Here is a 21,774-nt window from a genome sequence, read left to right as displayed (position 1 = left end):
AGAATCAAGACAAAACATGAATGAAACAACAGAAAGAGTTCATCTTAAAAATATTATTTTAATTTGTTATTACATTGGTACCATTAAGTGACATGATGTCTGTATTGGTGCAATACAAGTCAAAACTTTAATGAATAAAGCATAATGTTTCAGCCCATGATGACGAAAACACACTGATTAAAATAAATAAATAAATAAATAAATACATAAATAGCCCATTTAAAAAATAAATTATTACAAAGTGGCATTTTTGAATAAATAAACCTTCACATGTCCACATCAGGACGTCCGTTTAGTTTCTTTTGTGACTTTTCGGCTTGCAGTTTGTATTCCAGTTTTCGATGAAATCAATGTTATCCTGAATCAAGTCATTTTTGAGAGATGCGTCTCTCAACTTAAATGTTGTGAAGTTACAGTTGTCATTTGGCTTCTGGAAAATCAAAAGAAAAAAATATTCATGCATTGCGTTATTTTAAATGATAAAGCAGCTTTTTCTATGCAGCATAACTGCATTGTCTTTGAGACCCCGAATGATTTCTTTACTTGAACAGAGATGTTAAAATGAAATGAGAACGTTTAATAAGAGAAGTGTCTTCATGCCTTTTAAATTACCTACACTCTTCATCTTTTATTGTGCAGGGTAAACATCAATAACCCAATGGATGATGCAAGTAATTTAAGGCAGAAGTCTCACCTTGACCGTAGGCAGTTCATCTAGGTTGTCCAAAATGTTGGCAATTTCATCCACGGGTAATACTTCTTTAACTAACATCAGAGCATCTTTCAGGTGTTGAACGAATTGGGCCTCACACTCACACTGTGGGTGGAAAAAAAAATCCCCATAGTAAAAAAAAGTATGCAAATGAGTATTTAAAGCATTTGTTTCAACGTTCTGCAATACAGCGGGAATGACAAAATACTTACTGCATTCTTTAGATCTCGAGGTGTTTGGATTTTGTCTGTGTCACTGAATGCCTGGAAATGGACAAAGTCAGTTGATATCAGAGAATGTGTGCGACTGATGTTACTATACATAATGCTTATACAGAACATATCTATAAGCTATAAAGACAAATACTTCTCTCTTCCCTTTGGTGTATAACTATGCTTAACTTAACTAAAGCAAGTATGGCAAAAAATCACAAGTCTCTCTCCATTGACATAATGCAAAAATAGATTTACTTACGGTGAGAAGCTGCTTAAGTTTATGCTGTTCATTTGTCAAGTTCATTTTTGTTCGCATTCTGTAAAGGTCGTCCTTAATTTCATGGAGGATGGGGTGATAGTTTGGGGTAGGCTTGCTCAAACTAGGGTTAGTTCGAACAAGCAGTGCGACGAGAAGAATGAGCAGTTTCATGTTCTTGTTCACAGGGATGCTTTCTAGAGATAATGATCTCATTCTGCACTCTAACCCTTAAATACGAACAGGAAACTAATGCCACACACGCTCACACCTAGTTTAAAAAACCATGATGTATGTCAAGTTTCTAAATTGGTTAAAAGGGGAAAATACTGGGTTTCATTAAGAATTTTATACTGCCCACAGAGGAAAAAACAGGGTGGGAATATACAATATTGTCTGTGAAAGGCACACGTACATTGTGAATTTCATCATGATACAAGAGTAATTTTTTGTTGTTTTTTAGATTAATAATATTGCAAATGCAATTTATACCATGCAACATGGTCTCCAAACAAACCTCCAACAGTCATTATCCCGTCTGACGGATACAGACTGGACTGTGCGAGACTCTCTTGGAAAAGGACAAGATAGTTAATCAGATACTGTAGTTAGTCTACTTTTGAAATAAGGCATCATGAGAGTTTCATCAAAAAATACATCAAAACTGCAGATTTAGGTTAACGGTATTACATTGAGAAAAAGTGGCCAGAATATTCAGTTTGTAAATGCCAGAAAAACTTCAAATGTGTTTGTAAAGCACTATACGAGTTTCAAATTCACAGTTTGTATTTCACAGAAAAATTCACAGAAAAAAAAGTTGAGTGCGAGTTAATGTCAGCTTATGTGCGAGTTAGTTTTGGGTGTGTGTCTCTTGGCTTGTGGAATTTTATCTAATTAAACCAACAGTTCATGTGAGTGTCAGTGGTTTCTGTAGACAGTCTGTTTGACAATAGCATATTGACGCTGTTTACATTAGTATGAAAAAGGTCATAGTATATATTAGGTCTGAGGAAGTACTGGGTGTTATCACATTGGGCTTGTATTAGTAACACATGTAGCCTTGCTGAGGGAAGTCCATTGATGATGCAATGATGATTAGGCCTTCACAAGGTATCATTAGCAACTTACAATAAAGTGAACATTTAGATGTCATTCAGAGCATAAATAAAGACATAAGAGAACATAATGAGAACATAAAGAGTCATCACAATAATGACAACATTTTTTTTTCCATCATCACTTTTTTTTTTAACACTCATGAAAAGAAGTAATTGCCTTTCTTTCATAAATATTTGTTTGTTTGTTTTGTTATACTGGTTGAAACTCTTTACATCCTGATAGCAATCAATAATATAAGTTGTCTAAATAATAAAAAATAAAAAAGTACATATATCTTATGTGGAAGTCTCAGGACCAAAAAATGTCAATCCAATTTGTTCCGAATGCAATGATACGGTGTCCTAACTTACCCGACCCCAACACTGCTCATATAATAAACAGTCATAATAAATTAAATACCACATTTTATTTAGGGTTTCTTAATGTTTAGGATAATTTTGATTACATTCTATTAATAGTACATTAAAAAGTTATTGAGGAGAAGTGTTAAGATTTCATCCAGGCTACATTTTACTTATTTGGCTACATTTGAGTATTTATTTGATAAACTGAATTCCTAAAGAGTTGTGCTAGTTTCATGGCATTGTACGTTCTCTTTATTTTCACATTTTATTTAAATAAAGTCAGCTCTAATCAATATTTCAGGTTATTTTTTTTATTATTTAGTAAGTAGCTATTTAATAATTAGTATGAAGACAGTCAAGATTACATTGAAATGAAGACTTTCAGGAAAAGGCATTGCTGGGCCCGGGACAACAAAAACAGTGTAAACATGCATTCGGGAGACACTCTGCTTCATGTAAGGGTCCTGATCACCTGATCTTTACAGGGATCGTTCCCCCAAAAATGGAAATTCCATTATTAATCACTCACCCTCATGTCGTTCCAAACCCGTAAGACTTTAATTCATCTTTAGAGCACAAATGAAATATTTTCTGATGAAATATGAGAGCTTTCTGTTCCCCCATTGAAAGCTACGCAACTGAAACTTTAAATTCATTCTGTTACTCATATAAAGCGATCAGTCTTTTATTCATATAAACATTGATCAGCGAACATAAACACAAGCTCACCTGAACCTGCTTGACACGAGAGAACAAACCTCTTGTGTATGAGAATGAACGAGACGAGAATGAACCTCATTGGCTCTTGCTGAAGCTCAAACGTGCTGCGTAACACGAGAATGAACCTCATTGGCTCTTTCTGAAGCTCGAACGTGATGCGTAACACAAGAATGAACCTCATTGGCTCTTTCTGAAGCTCGAACGTGATGCGTAACAAGAATGAACCTCATTGGCTCTTGCTGAAGCTCGAACGTGCTGCGTAACACAAGAATGAACCTCATTGGCTCTTGCTGAAGCTCGAACGTGCTGCGTAACACGAGAATGAACCTCATTGGCTCTTGCTGAAGCTCGAACGTGCTGCGTAACACGAGAATGAACCTCATTGGCTCTTGCTGAAGCTCAAATGTGCTGCGTAACACAAGAATGAACCTGATTGGCTCTTGCTGAAGCTCGAACGTGATGCGTAACACGAGAATGAACCTCATTGGCTCTTGCTGAAGCTCGAACGTGCTGCGTAACACAAGAATGAACCTGATTGGCTCTTGCTGAAGCTCGAACGTGCTGCGTAACACGAGAATGAACCTCATTGGCTCTTGCAGAAGCTCAAACGTGCTGTGTAACACAAGAATGAACCTCATTGGCTCTTGCTGAAGCTCGAACTTGCTGCGTAACACAAGGATGAACCTCATTGGCTCTTGCTGAAGCTCAAATGTGCTGCGTAACACAAGAATGAACCTCATTGGCTCTTGCTGAAGCTCGAACGTGCTGCGTAACACAAGAATGAACCTGATTGGCTCTTGCTGAAGCTCGAACGTGCTGCGTAACACAAGAATGAACCTCATTGGCTCTTGCTGAAGCTCGAACGTGCTGCGTAACACAAGGATGAACCTCATTGGCTCTTGCTGAAGCTCAAACGTGCTGCGTAACACGAGAATGAACCTCATTGGCTCTTGCTGAAGCTCAAACGTGCTGCGTAACACAAGAATGAACCTCATTGGCTCTTGCTGAAGCTCGAACGTGCTGCGTAACACAAGGATGAACCTCATTGGCTCTTGTTGAAGCTCGAACGTGCTGCGTAACACAAGAATGAACCTCATTGGCTCTTGCTGAAGCTCGAACGTGCTGCGTAACACGAGAATGAACCTCATTGGCTCTTGCTGAAGCTCGAACGTGCTGCGTAACACAAGAATGAACCTCATTGGCTCTTGCTGAAGCTCAAATGTGCTGCGTAACACAAGAATGAACCTCATTGGCTCTTGCTGAAGCTCAAATGTGCTGCGTAACACAAGAATGAACCTGATTGGCTCTTGCTGAAGCTCGAACGTGCTGCGTAACACGAGAATGAACCTCATTGGCTCTTGCTGAAGCTCGAACGTGCTGCGTAACACGAGAATGAACCTCATTGGCTCTTGCTGAAGCTCGAACGTGCTGCACAACACGAGAATGAACCTCATTGGCTCTTGCTGAAGCTCGAACGTGCTGCGTAACACAAGAATGAACCTCATTGGCTCTTTCTGAAGCTCGAACGTGATGCGTAACACAAGAATGAACCTCATTGGCTCTTGCTGAAGCTCGAACGTGCTCCGTAACACGAGAATGAACCTCATTGGCTCTTGCAGAAGCTCGAACGTGCTGCGTAACACGAGAATGAACCTCATTGGCTCTTGCAGAAGCTCGAACGTGCTGCACAACACGAGAATGAACCTCATTGGCTCTTTCTGAAGCTCGAACGTGATGCGTAATACAAGAATGAACCTCATTGGCTCTTTCTGAAGCTCGAACGTGATGCGTAACACAAGAATGAACCTCATTGGCTCTTGCTGAAGCTCGAACGTGCTGCGTAACACGAGAATGAACCTCATTGGCTCTTGCAGAAGCTCGAACGTGCTGCGTAACACGAGAATTAACCTCATTGGCTTTTTCTGAAGCTCGAACGTGCTGCGTAACATGAGAATGAACCTCATTGGCTCTTGCAGAAGCTCGAACGTGCTGCGCAACACGAGAATGAACCTCATTGGCTCTTTCTGAAGCTCGAACATGATGCGTAACACAAGAATGAACCTCATTGGCTCTTGCTGAAGCTCGAACGTGCTGCGTAACACGAGAATTAACCTCATTGGCTCTTGCTGAAGCTCGAACGTGCTGCGTAACACGAGAATGAACCTCATTGGCTCTTGCTGAAGCTCGAACGTGCTGCGCAACACAAGAATGAACCTCATTGGCTCTTGCAGAAGCTCAAACGTGCTGCGCAACACGAGAATGAACCTCATTGGCTCTTTCTGAAGCTCGAACGTGATGCGTAACAAGAATGAACCTCATTGGCTCTTGCTGAAGCTCGAACGTGATGCTAAACACGAGAATGAACCTCATTGGCTCTTGCTGAAGCTTGAACGTGCTGCGTAACACAAGAATGAACCTCATTGGCTCTTGCTGAAGCTCAAATGTGCTGCGTAACACGAGAATGAACCTCATTGGCTCTTGCTGAAGCTCGAATGTGCTGCGTAACACGAGAATGAACCTCATTGGCTCTTGCTGAAGCTCAAATGTGCTGCGTAACACAAAAATGAACCTCATTGGCTCTTGCTGAAGCTCGAACGTGCTGCGTAACACGAGAATGAACCTCATTGGCTCTTGCTGAAGCTCAAATGTGCTGCGTAACACAAAAATGAACCTCATTGGCTCTTGCTGAAGCTCAAATGTGCTGCGTAACAAGAATGAACCTGATTGGCACTTGCTGAAGCTCGAACGTGATGCGTAACACAAGAATGAACCTCATTGGCTCTTGCTGAAGCTCGAACGTGCTGCGTAACACGAGAATGAACCTCATTGGCTCTTGCTGAAGCTCAAATGTGCTGCGTAACACAAGAATGAACCTGATTGGCTCTTGCTGAAGCTCAAACGTGCTGCGTAACACGAGAATGAACCTCATTGGCTCTTGCTGAAGCTCGAACGTGCTGCGTAACACGAGAATGAACCTCATTGGCTCTTGCTGAAGCTCGAACGTGCTGCGTAACACAAGAATGAACCTCATTGGCTCTTTCTGAAGCTCAAGCGTGCTGCGTAACACAAGAATGAACCTCATTGGCTCTTGCTAAAGCTCAAACGTGCTGCGTAACACGAGAATGAACCTCATTGGCTCTTGCTGAAGCTCGAACGTGCTGCGTAACACGAGAATGAACCTCATTGGCTCTTGCTGAAGCTCAAACGTGCTGCGTAACACAAGAATGAACCTCATTGGCTCTTGCTGAATCTCGAAAGTGCTGCGTAAGACGAGAATGAACCTCATTGGCTCTTGCAGAAGCTCGAACGTGCTGCGTAACACGAGAATGAACCTCATTGGCTCTTGCTGAAGCTCGAACGTGCTGCGCAACACGAGAATGAACCTCATTGGCTCTTTCTGAAGCTCGAACGTGATGCGTAACACAAGAATGAACCTCATTGGCTCTTGCTGAAGCTCGAACATGATGCTAAACACGAGAATGAACCTCATTGGCTCTTGCTGAAGCTCGAACGTGCTGCGTAACACAAGAATGAACCTCATTGGCTCTTGCTGAAGCTCAAATGTGCTGCGTAACACGAGAATTAACCTCATTGGCTCTTGCTGAAGCTCGAATGTGCTGCGTAACACGAGAATGAACCTCATTGGCTCTTGCTGAAGCTCAAATGTGCTGCGTAACACAAAAATGAACCTCATTGGCTCTTGCTGAAGCTCGAACGTGCTGCGTAACACGAGAATGAACCTCATTGGCTCTTGCTGAAGCTCAAATGTGCTGCGTAACACAAAAATGAACCTCATTGGCTCTTGCTGAAGCTCAAATGTGCTGCGTAACAAGAATGAACCTGATTGGCATTTGCTGAAGCTCGAACGTGATGCGTAACACGAGAATGAACCTCATTGGCTCTTTCTGAAGCTCGAACGTGATGCGTAACACAAGAATGAACCTCATTGGCTCTTGCTGAAGCTCGAACATGATGCTAAACACGAGAATGAACCTCATTGGCTCTTGCTGAAGCTCGAACGTGCTGCGTAACACAAGAATGAACCTCATTGGCTCTTGCTGAAGCTCAAATGTGCTGCGTAACACGAGAATTAACCTCATTGGCTCTTGCTGAAGCTCAAATGTGCTGCGTAACACAAAAATGAACCTCATTGGCTCTTGCTGAAGCTCAAATGTGCTGCGTAACAAGAATGAACCTGATTGGCATTTGCTGAAGCTCGAACGTGATGCGTAACACAAGAATGAACCTCATTGGCTCTTGCTGAAGCTCGAACGTGCTGCGTAACACGAGAATGAACCTCATTGGCTCTTGCTGAAGCTCAAATGTGCTGCGTAACACAAGAATGAACCTGATTGGCTCTTGCTGAAGCTCAAATGTGCTGCGTAACACAAGAATGAACCTCATTGGCTCTTTCTGAAGCTCAAGCGTGCTGCGTAACACAAGAATGAACCTCATTGGCTCTTGCTAAAGCTCAAACGTGCTGCGTAACAAAAATGAACCTCATTGGCTCTTGCTGAAGCTCAAATGTGCTGCGTAACACAAGGATGAACCTCATTGGCTCTTGCTGAAGCTCAAATGTGCTGCGTAACACAAGAATGAACCTGATTGGCTCTTGCTGAAGCTCGAACGTGCTGCGTAACACGAGAATGAACCTCATTGGCTCTTGCTGAAGCTCAAACGTGCTGCGTAACACGAGAATGAACCTCATTGGCTCTTGCTGAAGCTCGAACGTGCTGCGTAACACGAGAATGAACCTCATTGGCTCTTGCTGAAGCTCAAACGTGCTGCGTAACACAAGAATGAACCTCATTGGCTCTTGCTGAAGCTCGAACGTGCTGCGTAACACGAGAATGAACCTCATTGGCTCTTGCTGAAGCTCGAACGTGCTGCGTAACACGAGAATGAACCTCATTGGCTCTTGCTGAAGCTCAAACGTGCTGCGTAACACAAGAATGAACCTCATTGGCTCTTGCTGAAGCTCGAACGTGCTGCGTAACACAAGGATGAACCTCATTGGCTCTTGCTGAAGCTCGAACGTGCTGCGTAACACGAGAATGAACCTCATTGGCTCTTGCTGAAGCTCGAACGTGCTGTGTAACACGAGAATGAACCTCATTGGCTCTTGCTGAAGCTCGAACGTGCTGCGTAACACGAGAATGAACCTCATTGGCTCTTGCTGAAGCTCGAACGTGATGCGTAACACAAGAATGAACCTCATTGGCTCTTGCTGAAGCTCGAACGTGCTGCGTAACACGAGAATGAACCTCATTGGCTCTTGCTGAAGCTCGAACGTGCTGCGTAACACGAGAATGAACCTCATTGGCTCTTGCTGAAGCTCGAACGTGCTGCGTAACACAAGAATGAACCTCATTGGCTCTTGCTGAAGCTCGAACATGCTGCGTAACACAAGGATGAACCTCATTGGCTCTTGCTGAAGCTCGAACGTGCTGCGTAACACAAGAATGAACCTCATTGGCTCTTGCTGAAGCTCGAACGTGCTGCGTAACACGAGAATGAACCTTATTGGCTCTTGCTGAAGCTCGAACGTGCTGCGTAACACGAGAATGAACCTCATTGGCTCTTGCTGAAGCTCAAACGTGCTGCGTAACACAAGAATGAACCTCATTGGCTCTTGCTGAAGCTCGAACGTGCTGCGTAACACGAGAATGAACCTCATTGGCTCTTGCTGAAGCTAGAACGTGCTGCGTAACACGAGAATGAACCTCATTGGCTCTTGCTGAAGCTCGAACGTGCTGCGTAACACAAGAATGAACCTCATTGGCTCTTGCTGAAGCTCAAACGTGCTGCGTAACACAAGAATGAACCTCATTGGCTCTTGCTGAAGCTCAAACGTGCTGCGTAACACAAGAATGAACCTCATTGGCTCTTGCTGAAGCTCAAACGTGCTGCGTAACACAAGAATGAACCTCATTGGCTCTTGCTGAAGCTCAAATGTGCTGCGTAACACAAAAATGAACCTAATTGGCTCTTGCTGAAGCTCGAACGTGCTGCGTAACACGAGAATTAACCTCATTGGCTCTTGCTGAAACTCAAACGTGCTGCGTAACAAGAATGAACCTCATTGGCTCTTGCTGAAGCTCGAACGTGCTGCGTAACACGAGAATGAACCTCATTGGCTCTTGCTGAAGCTCGAACGTGCTGCGTAACACAAGAATGAACCTCATTGGTTCTTGCTGAAGCTCAAATGTGCTGCGTAACACAAGAATGAACCTCATTGGCTCTTGCTGAAGCTCGAACGTGCTGCGTAACACAAGAATGAACCTCATTGGCTCTTGCTGAAGCTCGAACGTGCTGCGTAACACAAGAATGAACCTCATTGGCTCTTGCTGAAGCTCGAACGTGCTGCGTAACCAGTGTTGTGTGTAACACAACAGTAACTTACTTTTTCTACTTTTTCGGGTAAAAAGTAGTGTAACGCGCTACTACTGAAAATTTGGTAACGAAACGTAGTTACTTTTACAATTCGCCACGACGTTACTTTTCCCAGGAACAGATTTGACAGTGACACTGTCTTCTCAGCTGCGCGATTGCAATAGTCACAAGCTCCACGCGGTCTACGTGACAGGCTGGAAGCAGAGCAGTCAATTCACTGTGCAAACCAAAAGTAATACTACCCACCGGATGAAAACGGGTTGGCATTTAAAACACCAAATATTAAGGATTGGCATATCAAGCAAAAATAATATTCAATGATTGTTCGAAAATCGTACCTCTCCCCCACATACTCAAAGACAGCGTTCACTCAAATCCTGCTCCGACATTACATTTCTCTGTACTGTAGTCTAATAGGCCTACGTGTTGTAGCCTAGTTATTAAAGAAAACGATTTAGTTTCATATTTATGTTTAAATAAAATAATAGTTTTTTTTTATTTCATCTATTTTGATTATATGAAAAGTGAAAAGCATGAGTAGGATTATAAGATGCGCGATCGGGAGACAAATGGAGTGGGCAGACATGATTTTGACCACTTCATTAAGTCTGTTTTTGTAGAAAGCCTTTCTTTAAAGGGATAGTTCACTTTGAAATACATTTTTTATATGTTTTAGCTTACCTGATATTTTTAGGTCAAACCGTTCTTGTCTGACAGTCATATCATGCAGGTCTATGGGGTCCACCTCAAAGGGTATGCACAGAGAAGTCCAAATTAAACATGATTTAATGACTCGTAAATGTAAGTACACATTGATGGCCTAAGACACGAAACGAGCGGTTTGTGTGAGAAAACTAACAGTATTTATATAGTTTTTACCTCTTGTAACACAGCCACGTCCAAATGATCTGAGGGCGTGAGCGCATCCTGGTGTGTGACGTGTGCGCAGACTGGTGCATAGATGTATACACTAGATGTCGCCTTGGCTACGGCGGTTCATTGGAACGAATATCTGTAATGCGACATCTAGTGTATATATATATATATATATGGTCAATTTTAAAATCTCTTTTTAAAAAAAAAAATTCTTCTAGTTTTTAATAAGTAGAGTTCATAGTAGAACTTTATGTAGGCCTACATATTTAGGAACAGATATTGGGTTCTGCCCAAACTCAAGCAACATAAATAAAACGTAAAAGTAACGAGTAACGTAAAAAGTTACTTTCCAAAGTGGGTAACTAAGTAAAGTAATGGATTACTTTTTTAAGAAGTAACGAGTAACGAGCAAACACTACTTTTTAAAAGTAACTTCCCGAACACTGTGCGTAACACAAGAATGAACTTCATTGGTTCTTGCTGAAGCTCAGACGTGCTGCGTAACTCGAGAATGAACCTCATTGGTTCTCACATGTCAAGCGAACACACTTGAGCTTCTGTTTACCACAACTGATGTGTTCGTTGATCATTGTTTATATGTGAATAAAAGCCTCGATCTGTCATAAAGCGACCGAGTCTCTCCAGAAAATTTAAAGCGTCAAAGTGTCAGTTGCATAGCTGTCAATGGAGGGACAGAGATCACTCAGATTTCATCAAAAAGATCTTTATTTGTGTTCAGAAGATGAATGAAAGTCTTACAGGTTTTGAATGACATGAAGGTGAGTAATTAATGAAGGTAATTGTAATTTAGCTGCACAACAGCTAGTTTAGATACAAGTTTTGCATATCAAAATAGTATACTTGAAGAAAAAACCCCCGCCCTGCTAAAAACAACTTGTTAGGCTTTACTTTACAATATGGCAATTTGAATATTGCTTAGAAAATTGATTATGCTTGGGTCATACGTAATTATTATTATTATTTTTAAAATATAATAGCCTAGAGTCAGCACATTTTTATGAGGTTGCAAAGTTGCATTTTTAATCACTTCAAATGAATATGGGAAATAGAACTGACTCATTTCAGGTGATCAGCATGATGAGTCTACATGTCTTCTATATTTGTCTTGTCTTAACACCATCAGTTGGTAAAAAAGAAAAGAAAAAAAAGATTACAAGTCAGCCCTCTCTATTTAGTGGAATTCACCCTATGTGGTTCTACGCTACTACAGAAACCAAGCAACCTATGGTCATACTAATTTTGTTTGTGTATGTGTGTGTATACACACACACACATACAACGTATATATATTGTACACATATATATATATATATATATATATATATATATATATATATATATATATATATATATATATACTGTGTGTGTGTGTGTGTGTGTGTGTGTGTGTGTGTGTGTGTGTGTGTGTGTGTGTGTGTGTGTGTGTGTGTGTGTGTGTGTGTGTGTGTTTTATGAGGACACAAATTTGTATAATGACATGTGTATTACACTGGTATTACAACTTACACATGGTTTAGATGACATTTCATGAGTCCTCGTAATTCAAATTATAAAAACAATGTTTTATTAAAAATGTAAAAATGCAAAATGTCTCCTGTGATGGGTAGGTTTAGGGATAGGGGCAGTGTAAGGGGATAGAATATACAGTTTGTACAGTATAGAAACCATTACGCCTATGGAGTCCTCATAATGTAGTTATCAATGTGTGTGTGTGTGTGTGTGTGATATATATATATATATATACATACATACTGTATATATATATACACACACACACACACACACACACAGTATATATATATATACACTGCACTGTAAAAAAAATTGCTGCGATTATTTATCACAACTTAAAATCCAACATTGTTTCAACTTTAAAAAGTATATGTGTTCATGCTTGACTTAAAATATTAAGTTTAGTTAACTTTAGTTTAGTTTAGTTAAGATGGATATTCAAGTTATCTCAACAAATTTTAAGTTGTTATAACTAATCGCAGCCACACTTTTTACAGTGTGTGTGTATGTGTATACTGTACATATACTGTGTATATACATATATATATTTTCCAGATCTGCATTGTTCAGCACAATCCTCTCGTGTAATTTATCACAACCATAATATTTCATTATCGTTGATGTCAAGTCAGTGGGCAGCATTACACATTTTTGATCTTGAGGTCAATGTGGAATGTGATCGGAGAAATCCATCATTCCATTAAAAAAAGGAATAATCCGACTCATCCGTACCAGCTGAACTTCCCCGGCTTCATTTTCTCCAGCCCCTGGAGACTTTGTGGGCCATGACAACATAAGCGTGAGTGTCACTTGAGGTAGCGGTTGACACTGTTTTTGAACGTTGTCAAGGGCAAGCATATTGCATATAACAGAGATGGTGAGGTGATACGCGTAACACGGTAACTTCAAACCCATGCTGCCATTGCGCTCTTTCGCATGGGAGAAAAAAAGCTTACCAGAGAGGAATCACTGAACACGAACACTAAGATATGACTCACATTTTCGACCTTAGACATTGTAGACTTAAATTTTATGACATTTAAGACAAGCAAATCATGAACATTCCAATAAACAAGTACTGTACTTTTTGAAATGAATGTTAACTACATTAGTTGACATGAATTAATCAAAAGTACTTCTAAAACATTAATTATGTTAATAAATGCTTAATGGTTCATTAATGTTCATTTCAACATTTACTAATGTATTATTAAAATCAAAAGTCGTATCTGTCAATATTTAATGGACCTGAGCTAACATGCACTGACAATGGATTAACGTTAATGTAGATTACTAAATACTGTAACAAATGAATTGGGTCCCACTTATAGGTGTCTTTACTATTAACTTACTGTACGTATGCATTATGCACTTATTGTGATTATGTTGTTTAGCAAAGCACTCGTGCTGCTATTGATGTGGGATACGGGTAAGGTTAGTTACAGGTTTGGTGGTCTGGTTAGGTTTAAGGGTGGGTTAAGGGGTAAGGGAAGGTCAAAGGTCAACAATTCCAGTAATTCCATAATTACATTCCGGTATTTTTTAAACCGTAAAATAAAAATAAATTAAAAAACCATTGGATTAAGGATAAATTAAAATGTTAGTACATAAACTGTAATAAATTATATGACCAATAAGTTAAGACAACTTATGTTTTTACTTTGGTTTAACTCAAAGTTAAGCAATTTTCAACTTTTTTGCAAGTTATACAAGATTTTAAGTCAGTTTAATGTAATTTAAGTTTAAATGACTTAAACATCCAAGTTGATTGTACTTCAAAATTGAATGAAGCAACTTTTGTTTTACAGTGTAGTAGTTTAAGATACTCAATATAAAGTAAGTCCATGATTGTGATTCATACTGTATATTGTTTATATATTATGATGTTTATATTAAAAGGGACACTGCATATTCACATTGATAAGTCGACAAAGCTACAAGTTTTCAAGCTAGCATAGAGATGCAAAAACTGGCGAGAGTAACTTCAAGTTTCCAGAATGAAAATTCTTAGTCTTAGGTTGTTTCAGAGCTGTGAAAAGTAAACTGTAGTCTTACGTAAAGCGTGATGAAATGGCTGGACGGTCATTCCACCACTGAGGGACAGAGAATGTGAAGGGCTGGAAAAGTGCTTGTCAGTCCTAAACCGCAGAGGTCGTGAAGGAACATCGATTTGCGTCAGTGACTTTGTGAGAGGATGACGTTCTGGATCGTATGCTTCATCTTATCATGTGGGCAGAAATCACATACTCATAATAAACTTGGGGTCAGTAAATTGCACGTACAACACGGAACTAAAACTGCTCAGGAAGATGTTGTGGTTCACACCTATAAATAACAAAGCACAACAAATTTGTCATATCCAGCTTGACAGTATTGTGCATGAATGTCAGCTGCAGGCAACCTTCTTTTGTAGTTGTTGCTTGACTGAATTGAACCTGTCAGGTCATCGGGAGGCGTTTTAGCTGTTCGGCCAATTGCCGAGAGCTTTTCTTTTTTCTTCTTCAGTGAGCCAGAGCACCTCTCCATCAGTGCCACTAGAGAGCACTATACAGCCATGGAAAGTAATGCTCAGTTCATCCACAGCACCAGTGCTCTCTTCAGGTCTGTATGGTTGGCTGATGTTGAAAGGCCATAGCATTGCACTTTTAAAATGCATGATTGTCTCTTCATTGTAAATATGATAACACTTCACAGTAAGGTTTTATTTGTTGACACTAGCTTACTATATTAGTTAACATGAACAAACAATGAACAATTAGATTTGCACTAATGTTAACATATTAATAAATGCTTTAAAACATATACTACAGGTATATGGACAAACGTATTGGGACACACCTTAATTCTTGAATTCATGCGTTTCAATCAGACCCATTCCCATGTTCAAAATCAAGCAGCTAGCCATGCAATCTGCAGTTAAATCAAGCGTAGCGTCAGTTCTGGCAGGTCACGTTAGTCAAGCTCACAGCTGACTGTCAGCTGATACACGTCTACCTATAGAAATACGACGCCTATCACTGTATACATATATAAGCTCCTTCAGTATTATCAGCAGCTATCATGTTTCTCAGGAGCGAATTACCCTCCTCCATCCCCAGCTCCACCTCTCGTCAGTCAGGATTTGGCATTCTAATCCCCCTTGAATCAGAATAAATTCTCGAATTATGTTGTACTTAAAAATCTTGAATTAATTATTTAGATACATTCATGTTGGTTCTGTTCCGTTTACCGTCTAAGGCGGGTTATTGCTGCTCTTATCCATGCTAGGCTGCATGGAAGTTCAGGGAGTTCTCGCCCAGAACAGAACCATACCGCCAATCCAAACTGTATGCTAATTGTCAATCGTATTTGACGATAGTGGTCCTGACAGAAACAAACATTTGTGAAAAGATGGGTCGTTCTGAAGAGCTCAGTGAATTCAAGCATGGGACTGTGATAGGATGCCACCTTTGCAATAAGTCCGTTCATGAAATTTCATCCCTGCTAGATATTCCACGGTCAACTGTAAGTGGTATTATTGGTAAGTGGAAGCATTTTACAACAGCAGCAATTCAGCCACGAAGCGGAAGACCATGTAAAGTCACAGAGCGGGATCACCGGGTGCTGAGGCGTATAGTGCCTAAAAGTTGACGATTCCACAGTTCCAAACTTCCATTTGCATTACTATCATCCCAAAAAGGGTGCGACGGGAGCGTCGTGGAATGGGTGTCCATGGCCGAGCGGCAGCATGCAAGCCTCACATCACCAAGCGTTGGGTGTGGTGTAAACAGAGCCCTGGGATGAACTGGAATGGAGATCGTGAGCAAGGCCTTCTCGTCCAACATCAGTGCCTGACCTCACAAATGCTCTACTGGATGAATGAGCAAAAAAATCCCACAGAAACATTCCAAAATCTTGGAAAGCCTTCCCAGATAAAAGAAAGCTGTAATAGCTGCAAAGGGATGACCAATTAATGTCTATGTATTTAGAATGCAATGTCAATTACCTGTAAAGTATCTGTTGGTGTAGTGGTCAGGTAATACTTTTGTCCATAGTGTATATTGCTCTTATTTAGTTCATGTTAGCGAATGCATATTCACTGATGTTAACAAATGAGACCTTGTGTATCAATCAGGGAGACAGTCATTTTAGAAAGTGAAAGTGACATGAGAAGGCCAAATATGGTAACCCATACTCAGAATTTGTCCTCTGCATTTTAAGTTAGTGCGCACACATTAGGAGTAGTGAACACACACACACACACACAGTAATTTCCTGCCGGTGCTCGAATTGAACTAGCAACCTTTGGGTTACCAGTCAGACTCGCTAACCATTAGCACACGACTGCTCCAAAAAAAGGGGGTCATTTAGGGGCCATCTCGATCTCAAAATCCTTCCATTGCACTGAAATGCTCTCCAAAAAGTCCCACAATGAACTGTGAAAACCAGTGAGCATCGATGGTCTGATTGAAATGTAATTTAAGCGTCTATATGTTGAGGGTTCACTGTATGTACTGTACATGTGTATTATAATAATTACAATATGAATTGGAAAGGCAACTATTTTGTCAGCTTATACATTTATATTATATTCACGTTTGCGAGGTACAAAAGGCCAGGATCTCATACTTCTAAAAATAAAGGTTCTTAATTGGCATCGATGGTTCCATGAAGAACATGTAACATTCATGGAACCTTTCTATTGCACAAAAGGTTCTTTATAGTGAAAAATATTTCTTCAAACTAAGAAAAACACGGTTATTTTAATAAGAAAACACTCAAAGGTTCTATGGGGAACCAGAATTGGTTCTTCTATGGCATTGATGCGAAAACCCCCTTTCGGAACATCTTAAAATGTTCATACTTCACAGGTTTGGAAATTCAGAGTTATTCTTGTAAAACAGTTTCCATTTTTTCTCTTATCATTTCTTTTGATCATATCTTATCATATCATTGCCTTTTTATTGCTTGGGATAAATAAAGAGGTGTTTCATATTAAATAAATCAACATGAACATTTATGCTAACGCTTATTAGGCCGAGAGCACAGTCAGCAGAGAGCACTGATCACACAGGAAACTGCACGGAGCATTTCTAGAAACAGAGATAGGCATCACAATGCAAAGCCACATCTGAGCAAGAGCTGTAATACACGTCTGACTAAAAATGCTGAAGCCTATTTACATAGACAGTTATTAAATACACACAGACACTTATGTTTCCCGCTTAACAAATGTCATGCAGGCTTAGAACAGTTTTTTTAAAATGTATAAATGAATAATGCTATAAGTTTTAAATGGAAACGCACGTATTGTGCAGTGAAAGAAGTGCTGTGTGAATTTCCTCTGTGCTCTCATTTTAACAAATATGATTTATAGTTCAAATCCTGATGGTGTGATATGCAGTTTTCATCAAATGGTGTACACTTACTCTACCACGGTTTAACTCTAAAACAGACTCATTCAGGTCATTTAGCTATAGAGTAAAACTAGAATGAAGATCCCAAGTTTAGCTTGTAGACTGATCACGAACAGCACAGGTTAGTTCATACGTGTGTATGTATTCCAAATCAACATGCAATATGGCAATGTTAATGTATTTGGTCTTGGTGGACTACATCTGCTATGCTGCTGTTGATTATTACTTCTTATTATTATTGACTGCTACACAATTTTGGGTCAAATATGGACAAACCCCAAACAATTTAACCCAACGGCTGGGTTTGTCCATATTTGACCCACAATTGGGTTGAAACAACCCAGCATTTTTTAGAGTGTACTGCTTAAATAGACATAAATCCCATAGCAAATCGAGGCAGGTGGAGCTGGGGGAGGTGGGGGGGGGGGGGGGGGGGGGGGTTTCAGAGGATCTCTGATACCGCAATGCTGGACTAGCTTACAGCAAACACTGAACCGGACTATTTAAATGTTGAGCAATCATTCTCTTTGGCTGCATGCAGGATCAGCAGAGGCCAATCAGCTTGTGCCGTGTAGTAATGATGTGATCGCTTGCATGTAAAGGACCTATCAGCTTGCGCCCTCTAGAGTTTCATGACTGATATAACTACATATTTCATGAATAAACATTAAAATAGACTACATTTAAGATGATAGTTACTTTCTTTGCGACCTGAAGACACACTGAGCCTGATCAACTAAGGCACTTTCTAAGAGCTCTTTCTAAGATCTTTCTAAGATCTTCTCATAAAGGTTCAACTCTTGTACTTTTGTGACAAAATGTGAAACTTTCACTTGCTGCCCTTTGATGTTAACTCCTTGACATGACTACCGTAATGACTTGTACTTTCCTCAAGTTGAAGAGTTAATATAAAAGCATCCATGAAAATGTAAAATATGTGTAATGTGAATGTTTTTGTATCATCATACATTTACAAAACAAAGTATTTAGAGAAACTCAGGGACCCACTTTGTATAGGCTTACTGTACTAACATTTAAATTAATAATTTGACAATGCATTTATTGTATACAAGCATCTAAAAAAGATACATCTGCATGTAATTACATATGTAACTTATTTCTGTAATAACACCTATAATTACACTGGTGACCCTTCCTCTACCCCTTAACCCACCCTTAAACCTACAATAAGTACATCGTACCTAACATTTTTATGGAAGTTAAAACACCTCATATAACGTGGGACCAAACTCAGGTTTGAACCACTGTAAACTGATGCCGATTACTGCTTCAGTGTTACGCTCATCTTCAGTGTTTCTAAATTAATGTAATAATGACGCCAACTTTCATTTTGTAATTTTCTAGAGTTGAGAATCTCACACTATCCAGCAGGTGCCAAACTGAACATAATAGAGCGACAGCACCCCCTGCAGATATGCTATATTTTTAGATTTATTGTCATATAAATATTAAAAGAGACCAGACCATACACATGCAGATGGATAGAAAAAATAATCAGAAAGACTGAGGTTATTTTTATGCATGAACGCCACACAATCATTACAAGCAAAACAAAAAATGCTTTCAATCTTTAGAATATGAAATATTTGCCATTAAGCCAGTGTTATTTAGTATTATTTATATACAATTGTAGCATTAATTCATATTTTTAATTCGTTTTTTTTTCAGTTTTTTTTTTTCTTTTTTTCTTTTTAATTTTGAAATTATAAGTTTATAAATAAGCTTTATTTTTATTTTAGTTTTAGGAATTTTAGCACTTGTTTTCAGTTAGTTGTCAAGGCAACATTTAAAAATGTTGAATTAGTATAAGTTAGTATAAGTATAAGTTTTCATCATATTTAATTTTTTTTGTAATTAAAGAAAAAATACAGTAACAACACTGCCATAATAGCTAACTCTGTGTGTGTGTCAAATGACTGAAAACAATCTAAATCTAAAATTAGGGGGAAACAATTAAGAGCCATCAACAAAATATCCAATATCAACAGACAATGCTAAATATTATTTATAATTTATAAATTCCCCCCTGGGGGATTAATAATAAAGTAAATCAAATAAATACATTGTTACAGTGTAAGTACGGGGTAATATTAATCAACAACATGGACTTATTTAATTAGGGTTAAGGTTTGGTTTAGGGTTAGTTGTTTGTACTTATGCATAATTTACTGTTGTTATTAATATAGTAAGCACAAGTAAGATGTGTAACAGGGACACTGTAAAATAAAGTGTCACCAAAAACACTACGAGCTGAAAACCAATATGAACTTCCGATAGACTTGTTATTGCAACAGCAACCACAAAAATGAATAATTTATCAAATTATTGGCATCATGAAAATAAAACCGTATATCTTTCATTACTTTCCGAAAGTGCTAAATCTGACCTAGATAAGGCAGCCTACATGCAGTTCACCGAGCTTTTTCTTGGCACAGCGTGATTAATCAATCATCTGTTGTGGTTTTGTGGCGTCTTCAGAGGACGTAAAAAAAAAAAAAAAAAAAAGTTATTTAACATTTGCATCACTGTATTCAGTCTGATGCACTGTCTCTGCTTAGTGTAAAAGGAAAAAAAGGGTCAAATGGATTGAGACTGTATGACAGCAATAATCCGAGACAATCACTGCTCGTGTTCCATTAATGAAATCTCTTGCTAAACACTGGACAGAATTAGTTCCTAATTTAAGAAAATGACTAAGAAATAGTGCATTTCGACACTCTGAAGTAAGAGTGATTATTTTAATAGGATTAAATCACAGCTTTGGTTTATTAAAAGTTCTGCCAGATGACTCCAGTGGTCTTAGTAACAGAAGTGTATTTCTACTTCTTTTGAATTCAACATTCTCTGAAATCTATTAGTGATTGTGAGGTGGGTGTGTGAGGCTGTGACGTGTTATCAACTTCATCGCGGAGATCACCTCAGCATCACATCCTCTACACAGTATAAGTAGACTGACTGATCAGCGCTGAAGCTATGAAGACCTGCATCTCAGCATCTAGACGCCTCCATGGGAATCAACATGCAACCAAGCTTGAGGACTTTCCTGCTCTTGGCACTGACACTTGTAGCCGTTAATGGATCCAAACCTAAAGTGGAGAAAATTCTCCTAATGGAAACCATAGAGAACGTGGATAAGATCCTACAAGACCGTTCAGAAAGGTCAGAGAAGGTAAGAATCAAAGTCGATAATTTTGGTCTTGAAGAGGCAAAAAAAAAAAAAAGATTCGAAAAGTCTAACAACGTTCAATCTTTCTTCCGTAGATTCTTAACCAATTCGTGACAGACACATTTCCAAGCGGAAGCTGCTCAGTAAGTTGAATTTTACATCAAACTATAGTATTTACGAACTGTTCATGATGGTAAAAATATTCTGATTCTAAATGACTTTGTCGGTTACATAGAAGGAAACCCTTTGCCGGGCAGCAATGGTCCTGAAGAGCACGCATCTAAACCAGACCGTGCTACACAGGAACCTGTATGCCTATGCCATAATCACCGGGGTAAGTCATCGCCCAATATTCATTCATTGAATTAGATGATAAACAACAGATCATATTTATAACCCTTACCATGCAGTGTCTATATTATTGAAGTAGCACTCTGCTTAAACCAATGCTATTTGCTGATAGTATTAGCATGATTCTCAGACTATAGATTTTCCCATTGAACAAAAATAACCAATAATCGGTATTCTTTCTGCCCGTACGGTAGCACCAAATGGAGCTTAATTAAGAATTCTGTAAAAAGTGATCAGTTGACGATTATTAAGTAAACAGACTTCATGCATAATTGAAAAAATTAAGTTATGAGGAATTTGTCGTCAAGTTCACATAACTTAATCTTTTCAATAACGCATGAAGTTTATTACTTAATAATTGTAAGGCAACCGTTTTCGGTCAACTGATTTTTTTCTACAGTGCAAAGTATGAACTATGCCCACACTGTAGATATACTTATTTTTGACTGCTTAAAGAAAAAGGCTCAATGTAATCTAATATAACTGAATGTGTTTGTTTTTCTCCACAGCACCAAAACTGTAGCGTTCCAGCATCAGTCAAACATCCAATGAAGGAATTTCTCACAAAAATCAAAAAATGCTGCCAACTACGCAATAATGTACATGTGAAATGACCTTAGACTTACTGCTTATGCTATATTTTTGTATTTGCTCATATTTATGTCATATTTA

The 21,774-nt window shown here is 39.2% G+C and overlaps 2 protein-coding genes across 2 annotated transcripts; one reads left to right on the top strand and one right to left on the bottom strand.

The window, feature by feature from the left end:
- Positions 1–40: 40 nt before the first annotated feature.
- On the bottom strand, positions 41–1,385 carry LOC307008381 (uncharacterized protein). The gene is made up of 4 exons (XM_079631133.1): positions 1,187–1,385; positions 925–975; positions 695–817; positions 41–430 (listed from the first exon to the last, which is right to left on the bottom strand). Exons 1-4 carry the CDS (start codon positions 1,355–1,357, stop codon positions 293–295), a joined length of 483 nt encoding a protein of 160 aa, XP_079487259.1. The 5' UTR covers positions 1,358–1,385; the 3' UTR covers positions 41–292.
- A 19,186-nt stretch (positions 1,386–20,571) lies between these two features.
- Positions 20,572–21,732, top strand: il4 (interleukin 4). The gene is made up of 4 exons (XM_079630597.1): positions 20,572–20,754; positions 20,847–20,894; positions 20,987–21,085; positions 21,612–21,732. The coding sequence occupies exons 1-4, from the start codon at positions 20,593–20,595 to the stop codon at positions 21,714–21,716; spliced, it is 414 nt and encodes a 137-aa protein (XP_079486723.1). The 5' UTR covers positions 20,572–20,592; the 3' UTR covers positions 21,717–21,732.
- The last annotated feature ends 42 nt before the right edge of the window (positions 21,733–21,774 follow it).

This window comes from Phoxinus phoxinus (genome assembly GCF_949152265.1).
Source record: "Phoxinus phoxinus genome assembly, chromosome: 12".
Lineage (NCBI taxonomy): Eukaryota > Metazoa > Chordata > Actinopteri > Cypriniformes > Leuciscidae > Phoxinus > Phoxinus phoxinus.
Note: the sequence above shows the minus strand (reverse complement) of the source record. Positions and strands in the feature narration are given on the sequence as shown.